General features: G+C 43.2%; 2 protein-coding genes across 2 annotated transcripts in view; both read right to left on the reverse strand.

The window, feature by feature from the left end:
• The window catches only part of LOC104868661 (carboxypeptidase A4), a 34323-nt gene extending 28395 nt beyond the window's left edge, over nt 1-5928 (reverse strand). The window contains exons 1-2 of the mRNA XM_033755981.1: nt 5820-5928; nt 2391-2475 (exon numbers count right to left, since the gene is read on the reverse strand). Of these exons, the coding sequence (XP_033611872.1) occupies nt 2391-2475; nt 5820-5928 (194 nt within the window). The remainder of the gene's footprint in view (nt 1-2390; nt 2476-5819) is intronic.
• Nucleotides 5929-6112: 184 nt separating this feature from the next.
• Nucleotides 6113-23509, reverse strand: LOC104868632 (carboxypeptidase A2). Its single transcript, XM_033755983.1, has 9 exons — nt 23439-23509; nt 23168-23249; nt 14451-14585; nt 13761-13856; nt 11165-11266; nt 9142-9200; nt 8874-9054; nt 7672-7782; nt 6113-6280 (listed from the first exon to the last, which is right to left on the reverse strand). The coding sequence occupies exons 1-9, from the start codon at nt 23507-23509 to the stop codon at nt 6113-6115; spliced, it is 1005 nt and encodes a 334-aa protein (XP_033611874.1).
• Between the last annotated feature and the right edge of the window lie 285 nt (nt 23510-23794).

The following is a 23794-nucleotide window of genomic DNA, read 5'->3' on the forward strand; positions in this document are numbered from 1 at the left end:
TATTTAACAAGAATGTAAAACAATCCAAAGACCCAGGTGTTTGCAATATATATAATGGAATAACAAATACCTAAAATATAAATACACAAAACTCCACAGGAAATGTTGTTAACTTTAAAAAACTGAGCACAAAATACAAGATATGGATTCTGGCTACACAAATATGTTTGTGCTCATTGACAAAAATCATTAATGAAACTGAAAATGATCATAAACACCATGATGATTGGGTTCTTTGTTTCTTATAAAGTTTTCTTAAATGCATCATTAACTGGGGAAAACAAAGCAAAATTAACACACCATAATCTGAGTAAACAATATGACCACCATATTCGTGATGTGGTTTTTTTGCACTTTCACGAAGTGCTGTGGATATAATGAGTAAAATATTCTTCTGCTCTCCAAGACTCCCATTAAATAACCCCAGCTAGAGAGCGGGTATTCCGCAGAGCCCTAGTTCTCCTAAGGCTGCAGCTGACCCCTACCCACAGTGTATCTGAGCACTGCTCCTTTCCCTCCGCATGGCTGACCACCCAGCTGCCCCTGCCGGCGCCCTTCTTGCACCTCCTCTGCAATCGTTCTGCATCAGCCATTTCCTCTCCCTCCTGTCATCTGCCTCTCCTTCTCTATTGGTTCCTTTCCCACCACCAATTAATATTTAATATACCGTACCTCTCAACAACAACAAAAAAAAGAGGCTTCCTTTCCTCTCTCTTTGTCTCCCTTATCGATCTACTTTTCTGAAACTTCTCTGATTAAGGACACCAATGAACTAATGTTGAAAGTAAAATGGAAAATGTTCTCATCTGAGCTGATTCTTTTTTCATGGCCTTTATCTTCATTTTAATCATTAACTCCTTTTGAATCATGGCCTCCTCCCTGGATTCTGAAATGCAGGTTTCTCAGCCTGTCTGTCTGACATCTTGTGCCTCTGTCCTCCCACTCCAAATTGCTCCTTGTTCTCCTGTTCCAACTACCCTCTACATCAACCCAGTTTCTAAGTCTCTCTCTCTCTCTCTCTGAAGAATCACAAGGCCAGGTCACCCAAAGCCTCCAGGACAGCTCCAGGACGTGAATATCCTATAAGTATCTCAAGCTCACTACATCTACAACTCAACTCGGTCTCTCCAATCTCACTCCTTTTCACCTTCCAGACGTCCCTCTCGGTAGTTTGTACTACTCAATGACCTTCAGTGAGAAACTCTGTATCTAACAAACAGCAGGGGCTGTGGCTTTCCTTCCCAACCCCATCCACTCTCACTACCCTGCTGTAGTGTAGGTCACTGTTGCTCACCTGCACTCTCCTACTTCTGGTCCATCATTACCCCAGCCTCCACACTGCTGCCAACATGTCTCATCTCAACACAGTCTCTCAGCTCACTCCCTGCCCTGCTGAAAGCTCCCTTGGGGCTACCAGAATCTGAACTCCTTAACATGACACACAAAAGGGGCCAAGCAGAAGTACAAATGCCCCCAACACCCCTTCATACAACTTTCATTCCAGCAGTCCCAGATCCAGTTCCCACAGCCCATCATGAAAGTTTCTACTTCAGTGCTTCTGTGTACCTTTCAATGATCACACTGCTCCCATTCTTTCCTATTTCTCTAAGCTACCTGGTGATCCACTTTTTACCTCCAGAAAAGAAAGAGCTGGGGATGTAGCTCAATGCAAAGGCCCTGGGTTCAATTTCCAGTGTCATCATCGCCGTCATCATCACCATCACAACAACAAAAACAATGTAATTTAAAATTTTTTTAAACTCTGCCCTCTTCTTCTATGAAACTTTTCCTGACTCAGTCACTGTCAAATCCTCCCAAATGTATAAGACTAGTGCCATGTATAACCTGCTACCATACATATCATAGTAATGTATACAATGAATGTTCATTTGTCCTCCTGTTCACTGCTCCTGTAAAGAGTGAATTGTTGGGGGCTCCTTCTTCCTCCAGGACCTTTTGCACGCTGAGCAAAGCTCTACCATTGATCTATACCCTCAGCCCCTAGCCAGGTCCTCTTAAAGAGCCATACCCATTCTGCTTTCACCCACAGTCCATAGGACTCCTTCTTGGCCAGGAAAGGGAAGGTTAATAAAAAAGAAAGATCTAGGACTAGGTGTTGATAAAGGCCCATTTTTAGACAAAGAGATCCACATAGTAAGCTGTAATGATATGGACAAGCCTAGGAAGGAGCATAAAACTCATGTACTTAGGAAGTTCTTCATTCTAGATATCACATAGTACCTTGTGGAGGAGACTTGGGTAAGGCTGAGTTCCTGCATGAAGGCCTACTGTGCCTTTCACCTCAAGGCATTCAATTTTCCCTGAACTCTCAGGTTGCCTGCCATCTTAGTGGGTAACTGGTACAAACTTCCCTCACATGAGATACTTACAGATGACTGAGCAGATTGGCCCCACTTCGTACTTGGTGCCATACAGACTTGTCACAGACTGGGAAGCCTTTTGGGCCACTTCCTCCTAGAGAGAATGAACCAAAGAAAGATGGATGGATAACACTTGCTTTTTGGGAAGTTAGTTACCCAATAGCAAAATACAGACTAGGAAGATCCAATTAACTAGACATTCTGGTTACTGAGGCAGAAGTACCTGCCCTTTTTGTCTCAAAGAAAAGCAAGTACAAGTGTACTTCTGTTGGCTTTGATGATACAACATATAGAACTGCAATGTTTATTGAATAATCCAAGTGTTTGTAATACTCAGGATTCTTTATTTTACCATCATTGTTCAAGACTACGAATGAAAATAGGGTCAGTAAAAAGGAGCTAAAAAGAATGTGTACTGATCCCAAAATATATCTGAGAAGTTTTTTGGGTTTTTTTACTATATCCCTACATGTCTCATTTCCCTGTGATTGTCTTTTTTCTAAGCAGTAGAGCTCAGCAAAATATTTTCCATTACTTGAGAGTTCCAATTTTGACTGATTGAGGCTTTACTGTCATTGCTCAGGATAAATGTACGGTCTTGAACTTGGGTCCAGGAAAACAACTATACAATTACCAGACAGGGGATCCTGGCTCAGTTGAAGCGTCAAAGAGCCTGGGGGTTTCAGCTGTCAATGAGCCCAAGTGAGTCAACCCCAGGGTGCCACTGCCAAAAAACTAATGTGACCCTCCACTGGAATAGCAGAAGTACACAATCTAGATGACAGCAGTTATGGCCATGCTCTTCTCTATACTGGTGAACCCCCAACACAGGTTTCACATTCACTTCTGGGAGCTGCCTCTGATGAACATGAACCACACAATGCACATTTCAAAAACAGCAAGAATGACAAGGGAACTTGGGCCCATACTATGAGTGCTTACAGGGTTTATTTTGGAAGGGCAGGGAAGGACCTAGGAGAAACATTAAGTTATTATTGGTTTCACTTCCCAAAGGGAAATAAAGTTGCTCAATAAAGCTGAGAAGATAACAGGACTAGTAAGTGAAAAACACAAGGAGAAGGCTTCAGCTCTCTAGGAGGAAGAGCTCACAATTAAACCTGCCCAGCCACAGAACAAGTTCCCTTGGAAGCAGGAAGCCATTCAATCACAGGCTGCATGACTACCTGGTAAAGATTTGAGCAGCACATTTAGGTAATTTAAAGGTACTTACAACTATTAAAAGCCCAATCCTGGCACTCTTTTTCCCTGATTTGACTTTGAATGGTAATGGTCACATTAAAACCCAGAAAACTGTTCTACAGGATTAAAATCCAGCTGATGAGATGAAAGAAACTCTGATTTAGAATAATCTATTCCATTTCTTCCTGAGGCTGTTGACAACAATCCATTTGCAGGTAAACTGTCCGAAAGGTCAAAATTCTGAGCTTATCTCTAACATGTGGGTTTCAAAATCCAAGCCTACAGGCTAAACAGGATCTCCGCACATTCTCTTCAGCTGGGGATAGCTGTTGCTCAATTGTGAACAATCTCCTGAGATGTCACCAACTGACCTAAGGAAGGCTGCTGCCATTTCACTTATTTCTGAAACAGGAATGACAGAAAGGATCAGACTAAGGAAGTGAGCATTTTAAACCCAGTGCATCATCATGGCAGGTGACAGAGCCAAAGGCTCCAAGAAAATATTAGTCGATTTACGGGGAACAGCAATGCTTAACAAATGGCATCTGTCCACCAGTCCAAGAGCCTCAGATCTAAATCTAAGCTGTTTTTTTTTTCTCCCTCCCTCCCTAAGCAACAGAAAGCACATCCTGGAAACTCACAGTCAAATCACGCTCCTGCTCATGCAGATTAAAGTAACAAAAATTTCGTAATTCTATTTCCCAAGGAGACTTAGTTTAGAAAAGCTTTGTCTCCATCGCCATCTTAGTGGTTCAACTGATGTTTTGTCATCCTTGTAACCTGTCACTAGTACAGCTCTACCTCAGTGCCCAACTTTATGACTAAAGCTTACCCACATAACAGATACTGTTGCAGAACTAAAATGAAGTTTGTGAAACTCACCAGCTCATCAAAGTTATCTGATTTGGTACATGTATACCCATAGGGGAACATAAGCAGCTGGGAGTAGCTGTGGAGGGTAAGGAAGGCCTTGACTGCTCCATGACTCTTGATGAAGTCCACTATGGATTTCACTTCAACTTCAGAGTTGGCCCTGGGTCCATGGTATGAATCTGAGCAAGGGCTGTTACTGGCTCCAGGCCCTGGTAGGATGCAGGAGAAGCCCAGTGAGAACAGAGAACTTTAGGAAGATACAGAAAGGCGAAAGATACCATGTACATCCCTAAGTTCCTCTTCTAGAAATCAGAGGAAGATTATCAGTGTGTTAGGTCAGGTCTCTTCCTAAAGGCACAGTTGGCCAACTGAAGTGTTTCTGGACACATCTCTTCTTAAAAGAAAAAAAAATGGTTCCTCTATATGGCAGAAAGAGCTATCAGATTAGATCATCTCCTCTCTGTGGGAGATTTTGGAAGAAAAGCTAGATTTTATACTATGGCTGGAATTCCTGCACTGGGTGGGAGTTTAGCAAGTTCATTTTCTGGGATCTCTTCCAATTGGTAGAGTCCAAGAGCAGAAGATTCTATGCATTTATACTTCCAAGTCACAAAACCACGAATGCTAGGAACCTATGACACTCTTTCTGAAGGGAGGAAATCACAAAGTTTGACAACAAGGCCACCTTTGGGCTTGATCCTACCAGCTAATTGCTCCAGATGACTAAAATGGGGGCATTGTAGGCCTGGTAGGGGGTCTGAATGCTAGAGAAGTTTTTAGGGAACAAGAAGAGATTGAGATTCCCCAGGGCTAAGTGACAAGGACAAAATGTAAATACAACTTCTGTCATCTTACATTAAAATTATTTTAAGGTAACATTTCAGGAGGGGATGGGCAGTTGTTCAACATTTTGGGCCTGGTACTTTATTTTTCCCCTATGCAAATACATAAATAAAATTTTTAAAGCAATAAATGAAGTTACTGCTCATCCATATCCTGTCACAGTTCCCTAGTGTGTCCTGTCTTGGTTCCATAACTCTCATTAATTCATTTGCTTTACAAATATTTAATGACTACCTTCCATGTTGCAGACTCTGTGCAGGGTGTTAGGAGGATACTACAGTGTAAAAATCACAGCTCCTGACTCACTATTGGTGTGAGTTAGTGAAGAAAAACCAAACACAGTTCAATTTCATTAGTGAGATATAAAGTTCAACCAGAGCCTGAAAGCACAAAGGAGGGCCCCGATTCTCCTGCCACTGAACTCTAAAACATAGGAGCTGCAAGTCAACAAAACCAGAATAGCAAGCAATATTTTACCTTTGAGTCTCTTTCAAAAAATCATTTTCTTAATCCTATTTGTACTTCTTTTAAAATTTTCCTTCTCGAAGCATCCAAAGATGATGTAATGCTTCTCCTCCGAATAGATCCTAACGCCCTCTAGTGGCTTACGGGCTTCCTGAGCTCCCGCCATTGTACAGACTTGCTCAGGCAGCTGGGAAGCTGAACCAGACTATAAGGTTGTAGGAAAACCAACATGTGAGACGAAATGTATTTAATGCTGCTCAGAGCTCTACGACACCACCGAGCTCTTGTGCAGGGAATATGGTGAAGTGTTTTTCAAAGAAGTTTTTAAATGGCTAGAATCCTAAGCGGGTTTAGCAAGCTGAGGCACTGCAGAGCCAGGAGAACCCAAAGAGACTGTCCGTACCTCCGGGCCAGTCCCTGCGCCTACCTCCAAACCCTGCATCCCAGTTCCGGTTAGCATCCACTCCGACACAGAGGCTTCCAGATACCTTCGACCGGGTCTTCCGCCACATTCGATTCTTTAAAATTCAACCCCCCAAAGAGCATACAGGAAAAAGAAAGATGATCATTCAGCCTGATGAAAAGATCCCTTTAGAATTCTGTTCATCTCCCTGGCTTCCTTTTGGTGCTATACTCATTTCTCTTGCACCAGAGGTGTCGCGTGGTCCTCACACACAATTATTCTCCCATCTCCTCAACTAAACAGGTGAAAAGAGGATCACAAGTTCAAACCCAGCCTGGGGAATTTAGCAAGACATTGTAACACAAATTTTAAAAGTGCTGGGAAAAGTAGCTCAGTAGTAAAGAGCTTGCCTAGCAGCAAGCATGAGGCCGGAGGTTCAATCCCTAGTAAAAAATAAAACAAAAAATAAACACCATGTCCCAAAAAACATCACTGATGGGCTGGGGATTTAGCTCAGTGGTGTCGCCGCCTGCCTTGAAAGCACAAGGTCCTGAGTTCAATCCCCAGGAACCCCCCCCCGAAAAAAATTACTGGATTTAGCTCAGTGGTGTCGCCGCCTGCCTTGAAAGCACAAGGTCCTGAGTTCAATCCCCAGGAACCCCCCCCCGAAAAAAAAATTACTGCTGTTAAATACTATCAACAAGCACAATAAAAAATGAGAGAAAGAAGGAGAACATTCTGTGACAGAATACTTTGGAAAAGTATAGGGATAAATTGGTAAATGTACTTTAGAATTTTAAGGACTTTTAATACTTTAATGTTAACCTCTAAGAAGGAAATAGTGGGCGGCATTTCTTATCCTTGCCACTGGTACCCTTTATTCATGCAGTATCTCTGAGATGAGTATGAGTATTAGTATGAATCTCCTTGAAAGAGCTATCGTCATTGTCAGCTTCTACAAGAATAAACTTGAAGCTCTGACTCATTTTGAATATACGTGGGGTCACAATTGCCACAATGGTGTTTTGTAATGAGATTTTAAAGAGAAAAAAACCTACACAACTCCTTTGAGTGATATTACAGAGAATTTCTGCGACAGATTGTAAGTAAAAGGCTAGGACACATTGTGCTGCCTACCTAAATCCTGCTGCAATCTAATTGTCAGCAGGTAACATCCGCCTCCTCTTTTCTATCAATCCCCCCACAAAAAAACGCAGAGATAATTGGAACAAATCTCCTAGGTGACTCACGGTGAACACCGAGCTCTAATAGCCCAGACTAACAGCTGAAATGGGCTCTGGCTGAGGCGACATGTAAAGACATCATGTGTTGGAATAAGAAGTGATTATAGACACTTTCCTGTGCCTCATTTCAGAGCCACTACTGAGAGATTAGGCAATCTGTTTAGAGTAAATCAAGAACAGGAAGATTACTTGTATTTGGTTTTCAAAGTTCCTACACAGCCCTTTAAGTCCTTATAAAAGAAGAAAAAAGGTCCAGGCTTACTTGGGTGTGAGAGAACACGTATCCGTCAGGATTTGTGACGGGCAGCAGGAAGATATCCATGGTGTCCAGAATGGAAGTGGTAGATGGATCATTTCCATAATCAGAGGCAATCTGAGCAGAGACAACATACATGGCAAGTCACATTCCCCTTTGGGTAGGAAACACAGGACGGAATATTAAGGCAAAGTGTTTTTTTCCAAATGTAAAACAAGGATCACTGTTGATCAATGAAAATCTTCCAAGCCCACTGCTGTCCATCCTCATGTGGTATTAATATGTTTAACATGCCGATGCCTGTGCTTTCATTTTTGGTCAGAACAAATTACTTCTGTTAAGTAAAAATCAGTTATCACTTATCCATCCTCTCCCTCTTCCTAATTCTGGTGAGTCACGTTGCGATGGTGGGCAATGGTGTGTGTGACTTACATAGGTCCATGAATGAACCAAAGAAATTTTTGTTAATATTCCTTCATGCTCACACACAGTAGCTTTCCCAAAGAACTCACCAACATCAGATATCTTAAATATGCAGGACTTTGCTGAGGTTACAAAGAACCTGTTAAACTCCATTTGGGGAATTACATTTTTACTTCCAATCAATTGCAGTAGAGCTGAAGTTTCTGCTGGATTAAAATTTATTCATTTCCTGTGCTCAGCCATCCTAAAGCATTATTATTCAACTGTTAAATATCCATTTCATAATACCCTAAAGGTAACCACATTTTAATTGAAGGGAAAAATGTATCAGTCAGTATGCACGTGGTTGCACATACTTGAATGGTCTGATGTGGATTGACTTCCTTTGCTCACGAATTAACATTCTAATTTATAATATGTCATTTTTGAATTACTTAAGAAATACCAGACTAGGTCACACCCAGCCCCATGTCCTGACTCTCATGCCAACAAACATGTGGAGGAGAGATATTGCTACAACCTGGCTTCAAAATCAGATTTGGGAAAATTTCAGAACAATCCAAACACCCTTAACTAATTCCAATTTGGATCTGTAGGTCAAAGTAAACCCTTCTTGCACCTGTTTCTATTTTCTGTTTGAGCAGCTTTCACGATTTCAGAGATTATCTGCACACTGTGCCTCAGCCCTCAGAGTTCCAGGTAGCAGACTCTTCTCATTTGCGCTTATGCTGAAATCAGACTCCCAGCTTCCTTGCTCACCACCTTTTCCAACTCCTCTGCCTCACTGTGTCATTTAACAGAGTGCACAGCGGCTGGCCCAGGGGCTTAGTGCCATGGCGCCTGATGGGGCAACACCAAAAAAAGGTCGGATGGGTCTGTTTCCCACCCGTGCGGCAAGGCAAGAGGGCTTGGCGGAGAGCGTCAGCCGTCAGGACCCCAGGGACTGTTGCGTCCTTGCTTGCGGACCTGAACCCAGAAAGACAAAATAAGGGAGGACTTTTAGGCAAATTCACCTTATTTGCTATCCACAGTGCAGTGGCTTGAGTAACCCACTCTCGAGCGTGGATCCCGGCATCCAGCCAGATGGCCGGCTTGTCTCCTCCGGTGCTGAACTGCAAATCAAGCGTGGAGATGTGAGCAGCTCCACCGCTGCGGGCGTCTCACCCCCTCCTCTCCCCGGGAGTCCTCCTCAGTCCCCTTTCTACCTCTTGTCCCCGCTTCTCCTGGGGGGGGGTCTTTCTCTATCCTCTTTCTGCATCTTGTCCCCACCTCTCCCCAGGGGTCCTATTCTGTTCCCTTTCTGTTCTTGCGGTGCTGGTGCTGGAGAGAGGAGGAGATACAGACGGTGACCCTGGATTAATTCTTATTTAAGATTTTTCAGTTTTGGTTCTCTTCGCACCCCTCCCCACACCTTCTTTTAATATAAACTTAAATGCCGGCTAACAAAAAAGGCATACATAGATTTTTCCCCCCTCCTTTGATGTTTGTAAAATGTCACAGATAACGACGTGAAAATATATTCATATGTTGTAAATTGGGGAAAAAACAGGTTACAAAATAGTGTGTCACTTTTATTTTTTAAAAGACTAGTTTACGGCAGGGGTGTATCGGTATATACATACATCTGACACAAAGGGAGGGAGGGGGGAGGAAGAGAAAAACGAGCAAAAGGAAGTAGTAAAAATGTTTATAGCTATTGTCCCACAATTGTGAAAACAGAATCACAGATTTTTTTGTGTGTGTTCCCTTTTCCTTTTCTTGTTTGTTTACCTGTTTTCCAAATTTATGCAAGCATTGTATTATTTTAGCTATAAAAATGCTCATGATAACCTTTTGAGTCCTTCATAAAAACAGGATGACAGGCCCTGGGAGATGCTTTCTGGAGTTTAAATTTGATGATCGAAGTGACTTAGTTTTGTTTGGAACAGTGGCTTTGCCGATTGGATCAGTAAATGGAGAGGAAAAGATTATTTTTGCATGATCAACTTCTATCTCTGTGCAGCATCCTAAACACAGCAGATAAGGTAAATGGGAAATGCAAATCCTTACTTAAAAATTACATTTCACAGGTTTCAAGAGTTTAGCTGAAAGTGTTTGGTGCTTTTTTCCTTCAAAGACATCAAATGTAAAAAGTAGAAAACATAGAACAGCCTCATCCACTGGAGCCCCTGGAAGAGGGAAGGCCAGAAAAACCCAAAGTGGAGGAGAATCGGAGAATCTGGGGTCTTTGGGACCCAGTTGTAGGAGAAAAAAAGAGGAACTAAAAGGAAGTGTGGCAGCAAGCCTTAGCAACCCACCGAGTCCTAAAGTAGGGAAAATACCCCTCCCAGAACTGTTTTGGGCAAACCACTCTGGAGAAATCCGTCCCAATTACTCAGTTGGTTCCCTGCCGTGACTTTTCCAAATTTAGCCGGGAATTGTGATATTGCCTCCCCTCTCTCCTGAACAAACTCTTTCTAGGAAGTCTGGGGAAATGATTTTTAACTCTTTTTTTCAGGGCACAATGCAAAGCTTGAAATTACCACTACCAAGTCCGTCAGGATAACAAGTTGGTCTTAAACCTTGACCTTTTTATCAGCTACCATCTAAAAAAAAAAAAAAAAGTCTTCTTTCAGGGAAGACATTTCCCTTTGCGGTCTAGTTGTCTGTCATCCTGCATACTGCGGGGCTCCTGAGTTTTGCTTTTTGGCTTTTTGTTTTTTAATGCAGTTCGGACAATTACTCGGTCTTTTTCTTTTTTAAAAAACTGGCTTGAAAAAACAAAAGCTAAGAACTCCCGCCTTGGTTAATTACAGAACGCTCCCCAGCCCTCCGCCCCCGCCTCGGTTCCCACTGGCGCTCGCTCGGGCCCGGAGAGTGCATCCATCAGGACACGCGCATTAATTCTCTCCTGCAGACCTGCGTCAGCTCGCGCAGGAGGAGAGAAAAAAGAAGCCGCAGAAGGGGGGCGGGGAGTGGTGAGGATGCTCAAAACCATCAAGGACCGGCGGGGGGCTGGGGGATCTCTGCGGGCAGAGCCGGGAGGGACTGGATTCTAGAAGCATCGAGAGGAGAACCGGCCGCGGTCCCCGGGTACCTTGAGTACGTTCATGGGCCGCTTTTCAAAAGAAGAGCCAATATTCACTTTGCTCACTAGACCAGGGTGCTCAGCCACGAGGTTATCCATTTGTTTGGAAATCTGAAATGTTTCAGATGAATAGACATTTGCAAATGAATGAGCGCACTCCTCTATTGATGACCTCTCTCCCCTTCATCCCCACTCCCTCGGGACAAGGTGGGACCAGGAGTGGCCCGGGCTGGAGGCTTGGGGGCTCTCTGAGTCCCAGCTCTAGGACAATGAGTCATTCTGGAAAGGAGAAGCCATTTTGCTACTTCACACCCGGCTCTTTCCAGCTTTGTGCAAAACAAAATGGCACTTGTCTGGTTTTCCAGTGGCTTTTCCACGACCCCAGCTCTGAGATGGAGCTTCTCCAGCCGGGGCTGCTTCTCGCCTTCACGAGCGGAGGACACAGACGGAGGTGGCACCGGGAAAGATGGCTCCGGAGCCCAGTGCTATAAAAGCGGCAGGGCTGGAGGAGGCCGGGGACAATGGGGCGCCTGCTGCTTAGGTACTCAAACCACCGACTACTCTGGCTCCTCTTTTCAAGCTTCATTGAAATTCTGTGCCTTCTCCGGGCAGCCAGGCTGTGGCCAGTGCTGGCACTGAGCCTGCGCAGGCGCGTCTAGAGAGTCCCCAGGACCAAAACGGCCTCTCCAGCTGTTTGCAGCATGTGCTATCACAGGATGCCGGCACTCGTTTGTGGGACCGGCAAGCGGGGGAGAAAAGAGAGCACATCTTTGTTCCACTGCCTTTTCTTTTTTGAGCCAAGGGGTACACAGGCACAACTTTTTTGAAGGAGGGAATTTTAAAGTAGCAGGAAGCACATATTGCGTATTACACATCCCAGGTCGCGCCATATTCAAGCATTTTAGTATTTCCAGCAGTGAAACACATCATCAAGTCAGTTCGGGGCAGACTTTTGCCCCTAAATAAGTTTAAGTCAGAGCATGTTGTACCATCACATAAACTAAGGAGAAAACCATTTGAGAGCGCTTTCTTTACATTTTAAAGTTGCTGATAAGGAGATTTGGTGCTTAACAGATGCATCCTCTCTGGCTCTTTTCTGCTTCCCACCTCACCCCAGAGCCCCACAATTGACATCACACACACACACACACACACACACACACACACACACACAACCACTACCTCACTCCTACATCAGTGTAGCTAAATACCCTTGGGCCCCCAAAATTGCTCTGCATCACAGAGGTAAATGCAGGGCTACCTGGGTGCCTAGCTAGCACCATGTGACCTAGGTGGGTCACATGACATAACTCAGGATAAACAGCAGAGACTATTTAGACTTTGCTACCAGTCAGTCTTGCAGTGCTGGGCAGGCTGAGAGAACCCATCCTTGCTTGGAGGTCAGAAATGTCAATATATCCCCTGATTCCACCACAGATGGCAGCCCTGAAGCACAGCTCTCCAAAATCGGGGTGTGCAGGTCAGAAATCCGCAGTGTTATAGGGACTTGGAGCCTAGGCCTATAGATGCCCTATGGGGAACTAAAAGCAGGATAAAGTTTGGTATCTTTTGTCATCTTATGTCTTCCTCACTACCTTAGTATTTTAGGTCAGATCACTGCTCAGCTCTGCACGTATGCATGTTAATCACTTGAGGAATATTACAATGCGTATAAGCCCTAAATTTACTTATGTAGGCTATCTCCTTCAAAACTGAGGCTATCTAGATAGGAGTAACTAATTTTCAGGTTCTGCTGGGACACCTAATCGCCAGCTTTCACAACATCCAGTTCCAGACCCTGTGGAGTGATTTCTAGAAGTCATCATCCTAAAACTACAGTACCTGGGCTTCCAGAAAAAGCAGAGCCATGCAGACCACCCTGTGATGAGGTCACACACACACACACACACACACACACACGTGCAAGTGGGAACAAACCTGTGATAGCAATGAAAACATCACCCACCCCAAAGCAGGAGCTGGCTTCTCATGATAAGAAGCAGTTGCTTCCTCAAGCAGTGACAGCTCTCCCAGAACCTCCCAGTAACCCTGAGATACTGACTAAACCAGACCACAACTTGACCAGGATTACCTATACTGCCAGCTATGCAAACCCCAGCCCTTGCCTTTGCTCCCCTTTTCTATAGGACCCCAGAGTCTGTTAGCCTCTTGAAGACATCTTGACCCACTGTGCTTCCCAGCATGCCCATGCTGATTACAGCTCCTTTCCCACCCTTCACTACTTGGTTGACATTTTGGGACAGGAGGCCAAGTCTGGCCTGCTAAAATCCCTGGAACTGAGACATTTACTTCAAAACTCTAGGAACAGCAAGAGGATGGAGAAGAGAGCAAGAGAGCTATTTGTGAGCTCCCTTAAGATATTCCGTATACTTCTAAAATAACTGTATGGCTCTTGGGATGGGCAGGAGGACTTCAGGTCCTACAGGTAATGCTGGTGTTGGCTGTGAAATCCTAGACAAACTTGGAGAGGCTAAGAAATAATAAGAGAATGATATCTGGATCGTTAAATTGCATGGAAGTAGTGGCACTGTCCTCTGAGGAGAGAGGAGGACCATTGTTTTGATGTTCATTTTGAAAAACCTACCTCTTCCAAGGTATGGTAGGCTCCAAAATTGAAGTTACCACTCCTTTCTCTTCTCCTATTAAATAGCATTTCTTCATTCTCTTGGTCCAACAGAACCTAAAACAAACCAACTCTATGCATGATTAGTTGGGAGCAATGCCTTTCGATCTATAATGTAAGGAAATGGTGGTACTCAGTCTCTAGTACCACGTTTTCCTTTCCCTACCCTGTGGACTCTGGGCTCCTTTTTCTGGCAGCAAGTGCTATAAAGGGAGATAGTGCATTAACAGGATAGCAGCCAGCTGGACACTGCAGGTATAGAAATGACAGTATGTGGAAGGCTTCCAGGCATAGTCTTATGGCTCATCCCACCCTTCTGATTTAACCTCTCACTAAACACTAATTGAGTAGCAGCTTTCTTTTCCTTATTTTGGCTAACACCCTTCAATTTGCACTCTATACTTCATGCGATAGTCTCTTTTTTTTTGCCCTAACTCATCAGTTCTTTGTAACTATATTCTACTTGTGCCTAAAGCAAACAGGAGAAAGTTGGCACCACCCTACCCACCAGGGGCAGCCTGTTCTGCTGGAAGACCCTAGTTATACCTACAGAAACTTTCCCTGCAAAGAGTACTCAAGGATGAAAGAGGGTGGGCCTCCAGTTCACTTGGGCCAGTAAGTCTCTAGAAGGCTAGTCAATGGCATATTTACCTGAACATCTTTAATCATGACGGAATAAGCAATGCCCTGGGACTCCAAGAAAACTTTGACTCCTTGGACCTTGACAGAGGGGACTCGGACATGAGCTGACTCCCCGGGGGTGGTGGGTGATTTCCAAAAATCAAGCTGAAAAGGACAAACCAAGACTATGAGTGGGTTGTTCTGGCAAAATGGATAGGTCAGCATTGACGAATTTTAAGAAATCAGTTCACTACCTGTTTATTTTGAGCCCCCAAACTAGAATTATTATGGAATCACTATGATATGGCAGCAAGAATGTGTAAATACCCAAATACCAGCCAATGTGTCATATTGGTTCCCCCACCCACGGCCAGATAATAAAACTGGCAAAGGACAAGATTATTTAAAACTGTGGCAGTTTGTTTTTTTTTTTTTTTTAACAACCTGGTATCCAAATGATCCAATCCATTTCCTAATAGGATATTAATATTATGAATTATTTTAGAAGAGAGTTAATGCATTAAAGGTATTCAACAATTTTTCAAAGTAATTTTCACATTCAAAACCTCTTTTCATTTTTATGATGTACCCGTGAGATAGAATCATATATTCATCCCCATTTTGCTGAGCAAGAAAATGAGTCACAGGAAAGGTAGGTGACTTCCCCAGGGTTATGCAGTTGAGGCCAGAGTCCAGGCTTTTGGAATCCCACATGTCAGGGGAGTCAAGATAGATCTTTCACACAAAGGAAGGGGGACTAAGAGATGGAGGAAGGGAGAAAGGAGTGGAAGAGGAGATGAAAAAGGAATGGGGATGTGTTCTGTACGTGTACCAACTCCCCACAAGGAACGTCATCATTATGTACTGCAAACGCACTAATAAAACAATTTTAATGCAATCCAAAATAGCCATTAGTCATGGGGTCTGAACAGAGTATGCATTCCCTCTGGGGAACAAAAGCCCTCCCTAGGATAAATACCTGAACATGTTCTTCGGCTTCAAGTTGCACCAGAGTTTTAATTTGTTCTTCATTCCTTGGGATGATCTCAAGAACTTGGTCTCTAAACAATATTAACCAGAGACATGACCTTACAACAAAACCTGACACCCTTTCCTGTTGCTTTAGGTAGCAGTCAGCCTCTGTATACAAGAAATGAGGGCAACAATGATATCTTTGACAGAGCAGAAACTAATAAATCATATACTGACCCACATCCCCAGAATAGGAGGTGAAAGAATGGTTTTACTTCCTCCAAGGAAATGTTATCTAAATACTAATTAAGAGGTGTGCCTGCTCCTAGCAGGAAGGCTGCCATTAAAGTTACTTTTCCTTTGGCTAATGAGTATTTGTCAGATAACACCCGCTGCTCATAAAGCAGTGGCTTTTAAAACTTGTTTGTTGTTTTCAGAGAGAAAAATGTATTTTAAAGGTGGTATAATTAATTTAATGTTTGTAAGAGAAATCAAATTCACATCTGGATAGACCTGAGTGTTTCTGGGTTTGATTTTGTTGTTGTTGTTGTTGCTGTTCTTGTTTTTGCAACTAAAATGTATCAGAGTTCCATCTACAAAGCCTATTCGTATGGCCCAAACTTGGGAACTAGCTAGGAAAAATTGGGACCCTGAAAAATCATAGTGTGCCTCTTTTTACACACATGCACACATTTACAATGGAAATAAACATTATCAGGGACATAGTAGCAGAAAAGGAAAAATCATAAAACAAGCAAATATATATTCTTAGAAAAGAGTTTGGGTAAAAACAATGTTTAAAGTTATATTTTTATAGCCTCTTCCTTGGGGACAGTATCTTTCCTGCTCTATCCCTTTTCTCCAAGAAAGCCAATGTCCTGTCCTTTTGTACAGAGGGGAACAAATAGGTACAGTGAGGGGCCAGGGATGTAGCTCAGGGGCACCACGCCTGCCTTTCAAGTACAAGGTCCTGAGTTCGATTCCTGATGCCACCAAAAAACAAAACAAAAAATAGGTATAGGGAGCCATAGATAGGGAATGGAATCCAGGAACGGAAAGCAAGCAATGCACATTTTCTAGTCAAATCTAGTGGAATACACAAATGACAGAATGTTCACTCTTCAAGGTTCTTCTGCCTCCAGGTATCCATGTAGACAGAATGGTCTGAAAATTCCTTCGCTTGAGCCTCATTATTTTTGGTTAAAGCACAGACACCCAGGAGTCCTCTTAAAATGATAAAGTAATGCATTAGGCTAATGTTTCTTGATGTGAGTTGTAAGGAACAGTCATCCTTAGAGTTGCTCAGCCAACAAAAGAAGAGAAGTGGGGTGTGGTGGTGCACACCTGTACTCCTAGCACTTGGGAGGCTGAGGTAAGAGGATTGCTGTGAGTTCAAGGTCAGCCTGGGCTACTTAGTGAGTTCAAGGCCAGACTGAACTATATAGCAAGACCTTGTCTCTCAAAAAAAAAAAAAAAGAAAAGGAGGGGGTTGAAAATTTTTATAAAATTGACATGTATGTTGCAATCTAGATCCCCTCTTACAGATTTATAGTATAATTTAGTCAAAGTTCCTAGAAATCCTATAGTTTGTTTAACCCTCTGATTCCCAGATTAATTTGACCATCTACTTTTTTTGGACCAAATTTATTTGACTCCTTCATTAGTACCCTGGGACACTCTCCAAAAATGCTGCCCAAAGCTCTTCACAGAATTTGAAACCAAAGCCCTTCAGAGAAGGATGCATTCTAAAGGCAGGAGAGGAGTTGGGCTGAAATCTATTGCCCTAGGGTTATAGGTTCCCACTTCCTGATGTTCCACCAACCAGATATTAAATCTGAAGATAGGAGTGGACAGGGCCCGACATGCAGGACAAAACCCCCACAGGCCAGAAGGAGGTGAGAGAATAGCCTGACACGGCGACAAATGGCCAAATGGCTCAACCCTCCCTGATGTCGACCATCCCCTTGTTCCAATCATCGGAGGAAAAAACGTGTAAGGGTGTGGAGAAATTGGGTTATGTGTGTTCTCTTTTGTGAAAATTCATTATACAAAATGGAGTCGTGCCTGTCGCAAGCCACTGAAATGGAGTGAAGGGTCCGCGGATGCGTGCGCCAGGCTCTCTCTCTCACAGAACCAGTGAATCTATCACAATACAGCAAAACAGCCTCTTTCATGGTTAAAACTACTTAGACTGGGTGTGGCGTCACACACCTGTAATCCCAGTGAGTTTGAGGCCTGTCAGCCTGGACTATAGAGCAAGACCTAGTCTCAAAAAACCAATAAAATAAAAAACTAATCCTACTTTTACTCAGCGATGATGAAGGAACTACCAACTATATGCTCTCAGAACTAACTTTATCTAGTAACTGCCCTACTCACCAATCAGAGCTCACCAGCTCCCACAAGCACCACTGAGCTTTCATTCAAAATTACTTGAGTAGATTTCTCAGTCCTGATAAAACCCCTAACCCTTCCTTTGTTCTCCAAGCATAAAAGCATACAAGAGGCTTTTCCTTTTTTCTCCTGTCCTGTGCACGTGTGTCAGGGATTGCAATCCTATGTTTTTGGGAACCAGGGTCTTGCTTAGTTCAGGCTAGCCTTGGACTCAGTATGTAGCCCAAACTGGCTTCTAATTTGCTGCGATCCTCCTGCTTCACTCTGAGTGCTGGGATTACAGGGATTACAGGCATGCGCCACCACGCCTAGTGCAATCCTATCTTTGAGTCCCAACTAAAAGTTACTTTATTGGAGATCCATCTCTGCATTTTTTTGTTTGATAGTTGACACTTTTCCTTTCCACGTCATTCATCTCTTCCTTGATCACTCTAGTTTTCCCGCTCTGCTCCCAAAAGGCTAAATCCTGAAAACGCTGAGTACACACACCCGTTATTCCTTAACCATCACATGAGAGCCTCCATGAATCAGGTAGGTAGAATTCAAACAAGCACCAGGAAATATAACTTACCCCACAAATGTCTGTCGACAGTAGATATGCCCCAAAAGGGCACCAAACAGCAGGATCAACCTCATTGTCAAGGCTTTTCCCAGAGTCCAGAATTCAGAGCCCTTCCTGAACTTTTATAGGGAGCACAGCTTTCCTTTCACACTGGCCCTATGAGAACTCAAGAGAATTCACACATGGTACAATTCGCACCTTCACAGGAAAATCTCAAGGTTATAGATGCCCACAGGTGTGACATCGCCAACCTGTACATTTTCCATTCCTAGGATGAGATAACAAATTTCCATGGGAAGAAAACATATTGCCAGAGCACACCAAGGGCAAATCGTGTAATTATGATTTCAAACATAAAGCACTACTAACTCTCCTCAGTGAGAGAAGCCAGATTAATAGTCCTAGAGGTTAAAGTCCTTTCTGGGTCCCTGACCAAAAAAAAAAGGCAGAGCATTTATAGTAATTACTCAGGCATCCTGTCTATCACATTCCATTAGTTTGCTCATTTGTTTATTTTTATGATGTTTACCCTGAAACACTGCAATCACTCAGTCCACATCTGCTCAAAGACCCTATAGATGTAGCCCATGCCAGTCCTTACTTACTCTATATTAAAACAAAACAGAACGCCTCTTAATGTTCAATTTTGTGCTGCCTCTAAAGTGACCCATCTGCATTTGCACCGAATTGATACCCCTATTTCTGTGCTTTTTTTCTAAAATGAACCAAAGTCTTTCTGATTATAACAATGACATTGCCCACTACAGAAAGTTTGGATTAAAAGGAAGTGTTTTTATTTAATCACCAATAATTCTTCCACCCAAAGAAAACCATTTGGCACCTACCTTTCTTTTGAATTTTAATTTTCTTTTGATGCTTTCAATTTTTTTTTCTTAAACAAAAATTAGACTATATCTCATTCAACTTTTCATTTTTTGTTTGTTTGTTTTATTTTTTGTTTGTTTCTTTTGGTTTTTTGAGACAGGGTGTTTTTATGTAGTTAAGGCTGGCCTTGAACTCATTATGTAGCCTAAACTGACCTCAAATTCATGACGATCCTGCCTCAGCCTCCCAAGTGCTAGGATAACAGGTGTGCACCACCATACTTGGTTATTAAATCTGTTTTTTAATTTTTGTTTTTGTTTTGTGGTACTGGGGATTGAATCTAGGGCCTTTGTACTGAGCTATGTCCCCAGCCCATTTTTATTTTCTATTTTAAAACAGGATTTTGTTAGATTGCCCAGGGGCTAGGTTTAAACTTGATTCCTCCTGCCTCAGCTTTTAGGAGTGCTGGGATTAAGTGCCTGTACAACCAGGCACGGCTGAAATCTGATTTTTTTTTTTTTTTTTTTTTTTTTTTTGAGACAGAGTCTCACTATCTAGTTGAGACTGACCTGGACTCCCTATGTAGCCCAAGCTGGACTCGAACTCGCAGCAATCCTCCTGCCTCAGCCTCCTGAGTGCTGGGATTATAGGCATGTCACACCAATGCCGGCCTCAATACAGCTGCTTAAAAATCAGATTTCAGGCAGGCGTGGTGGCACATGCCTGTAATCCCAGCACTCCGGAGGCTGAGGCAGGAGGATCACTGTGAGTTCGAGACCTACCTGGGAGGCTGAGGCAGGAGGATCACTGTGAGTTCGAGACCTACCTGGGAGGCTGAGGCAGGAGTATTGATGTGAGTTTGAGACCAGCCTGGGCTACATAGTGAGTTCCAGGTCAGTCTCAAGACCCTGTCTCAGAAAACCAAAAACAACAACAACAAACAAAACAGTTGTATTGAGGTATGCATGACATAAATAAACTACATTATATTTTAACATTCAATTTGGTGAGTTTTGATGTAAGTATACACTTGTGATGAAACTATCACACAATAAACATCACATCACATAACCACCATCCCCAATAAAACCGGCTTTTGACAATCACTAAGAAAATCTCCAACTGGAAAGATCATTGAAGGCCACTTGCTTTTTGGAAGCGGAAGTGAGGGCCTAAGAGACAAGGCTTCTACAGAACCCAGAGCTGGTCTGAGGTGCCCCATCCATAGCCCCTGCTGCCAGCTCTGACCCCACTGCCCAATTAGCCAGGTGATTCTCCAAGGCTCTAGGAAAAGATCAAGGACTCCTTTAGCGATTCTGCCCTGGGGAAGCTGTAATGTAGAAAGAGGATGATGATAGCTCTCTTTAGGAAAGCGCCCTAATAGCAGGTTACTCCTCATGAGGATGATGTTAGGCATATGTCTCATTTTTTCCTGTTTACCCTGGAGGAAACACAGCCACAAACTAAATCCTTTGGGACAGTCTCCAGACTCCAGAGCACTGCAAGATCAAACCTCTGGACGTCATTACCTATGGAAACATGGTTATTTATGGCACAATGAGCTCAACAGCACGATTGATAGAGCATTAGTTATATGTTTCAGAGTATCTTGGATTGGATAGGCTTCAGGGCTTTGACTAGGAAATATGCAAAGTCATGGTTTCTGAGAGGACGAAAATGTGCTCCAAATTTCAGTTAACCAAACTCTAAACCCAATTTTCCATTGGAGAAAGATAAAAGTAAAAAAAAAAAAGAAAGATAAAGATAACATCAGAGTTGTTTGACTCTCTGTTGCACTTTTAAACAAGACACCTTTAAAAGCTTATAGTAGTTCTTCATTTTGACAAACATGGTGTTGTTATATCAACTGTTAATGGCAAGAAAAAAATGGTTGAAGGTGCATGGGGATTCTACCTACTATCTTGACAACTTTCCTGTAAACCTAAATTTATTCCAAAATAAAAAGTGTGTTTTAAAAGGTAATACTTTGCTGGTCGTGAGAGCACATATAATCTTAGCACTCTGGAAGGCTGAAACAGGAGAAGCACAAGTTACAGCCAAAGCTGGGCAACTCAGCAAGACCCTGTCTCAAAGCAAAAAAATAAGGACTGGAGATGTAGCTAAGCGCAAAGGTCCTTGGTGCAATCTCTAGTAGCAAAAGAATAAAAGGATAAAATCTTCTGGGAAACCACCTGCAAAAAACAATGAAAAAGCAAAACATGTACAGGAGGAATATTTGCTGTGTGTATGATAAAGGGTCAATATATAGAGACTTACAAATTCTTTAAGAAAATATCTTGTAGAAAATGGACAATGCCAAAAATGGGGGTGGGGAGAACAACAAACATTAAAAAAAAAAAAAAAAGATTTCAAGGTAAAGGTATAAGTCAGTGAGTGGTACAATGGTCCAGTGCTTGCCTGGAGGGCTTGACCTGGAAGGCTGCAGTCTTGTCCCAGGCTCCCCTTGTTCTCTCTGCTTCCTGGCTGCCCTGGGCTAGGCAGTTCCTCCACCCTGCCATTTCTTCCTTGGAGCCAGTGGACTATGGATTGAAATCACTGAAATTTGTGAGCCAAATAAATCCCTCCTCCTTTATATTGTGAGTGTTGGGTATTTCTCCTAGCAATAAGAAAGCTGACTAATATAGAAATTCAAATTCAAAAAACTTACAGATAAACACTTCTGTACCTCCCATCCTACATTTAGGAATTTATCCTAAGGAAATCGTGGATACAGACATTTATCTAAGATTTCTTTACTTTTAAAAATTTATCTTTTATTTAATTGTTTTGTTTTGTTTTGTTTTTTGGGACAGGGTCTCACTATGTAGTCGAGACTGACCTGGAACTCACTATGTAGCTCAGGCTGATCTCGAATTCACAGTGATCCTCCTGCCTCAGCCTCCCAAGTGCTGGGATTGCAGGCATGTGCCACCATGCCTAGCAAAGATTTATATTTTTTTAAATGATGAAAATTAGGGCTGAGGATTTAGCTCAGTGGTGCCACTACCTGTCTCACAAGCACAAGGTCCTGAGTTCAATCCCCGGTATGCCCCGCCCCCAAATGACAAAAACTAGAAAAACCCTAAAAATCTTCTAATTGGCAGGTACATCCAGTAGAGCAAATCCACACCAACCAAAGATGAGGTGACCAATGAAAATGATGTGTATAAGGCTGGGGATGTAGCTCACTGGTAAAGTGCATATTTAGCATGCCCGAGGCCCTGGGTTCAATCTCCAGCACCAAAAAAGAAAATAAAATGTATATAAAAATACTAATAAATTTTAAAACATGTTCACAGAATGTTGTTTTTAAAAAATAGCTTACAAAACAAAGCATGTATTCAAAATGATTATATCAGAAGGAAATACTCCCAAAAGTTAAGCTAGTGATACAGCTATACACAATTTGAGAAGAGTTCTATGTGGCTAATCATAATTTTAAGTATCTTCATTTTGCTTATAATTTCAGTTAAAAAAGGGGAGGGGGAACAAAACCAACCATGGTGGCACAAGCCTGTAATTCTAGCGCGCCACAGGCTGGGGTAGAAGGATCGCTGTGTGTTCAAGGCCAGCCTGGCCACATATTGAGTTCAAGTCCAGCCTGAACTACACAGTGAGACCTTGTCTCAAAATATAACAAGAGGAGGAGGAGGAGGAAGGAGAGGAGGAAGAGGAAGCAGGGAGGGAAGAAGACAGGGGGGAGAGAGGAGGAGAAAGACAGAGAGGGAGGGAGGGAGGGAGGGGGAGAGAAGGAAAGAAATGAGGAGGGAAGAGAGGACAGGGAGGAGAAAGCGAGGGAGGGAGAGATGGAGGGAAGGAGGAACGGAGTCTCCCACCGAAGTGCTATGGGAAACCACGGATTTCCAGCACCTTCTTTCTTGCTTTGGTCCTACTCTGGTTTGGCTCCTCTCTTGACACCTTGCTTGTAGCCTCGCTTTCCTCTTGACCCCCTGTTCTGGATTGGGGTTCACCCTGACGCTCTTTGTCCACCTACCTTCCTTTGGGGTTCTCCCAGGATTAGCACCCCGGCAGCTCTCTGCTGCCCCCTTCTGCCGCCGCTAGATAGACACTGTCTTCTTCAAAGGCAGCCTTTGACTCTGCGTAGGGCTAAAAATCCACGACGCAAACTCTTCTTAATATGAAGTCGGTCGGGAATAGCAGATTCCCTGCACAAATCATGTGCTGTTTTCAATACCCAGCTCAAAAGTCCTCCAAGTACAACTATTCGTGCTACCCAGGCAAGAGGCAAAGGAGGTCAACCTAACACTGTGTGGTGCAGATCTTTCACTTTCTTCTCTGTCCAGTTCACCACGACTCCAGTCCGGGGCCCCTGCATGCAGCCCTCACTTGCGGAATTCCCAGGGTGCAGCAGTACCTGCCCCGCTCTGAAGAGGAGCAAAACGGACCGCGTCTGCCTGGCGCGGTGTCTACACCCGCACTGTCCAGCAGAATGTGCTGAGTTGGCGGCTGCTAGAAACCTGGCAGGGCTGACCGGGGGACGTTTTTTACTTGATCTTAATTAATTTTAATTTTAATTTAAAAACTGAAGCAGTGTAAAATATCTCTCCCTTAATCACAATATCATTTTGGCAGGGCAACATTTTAACTGTTGAAAATTTAG

This window comes from Fukomys damarensis, unplaced genomic scaffold (genome assembly GCF_012274545.1).
Source record: "Fukomys damarensis isolate Sample0158 unplaced genomic scaffold, DMR_v1.0_HiC HiC_scaffold_4, whole genome shotgun sequence".
NCBI lineage: Eukaryota > Metazoa > Chordata > Mammalia > Rodentia > Bathyergidae > Fukomys > Fukomys damarensis.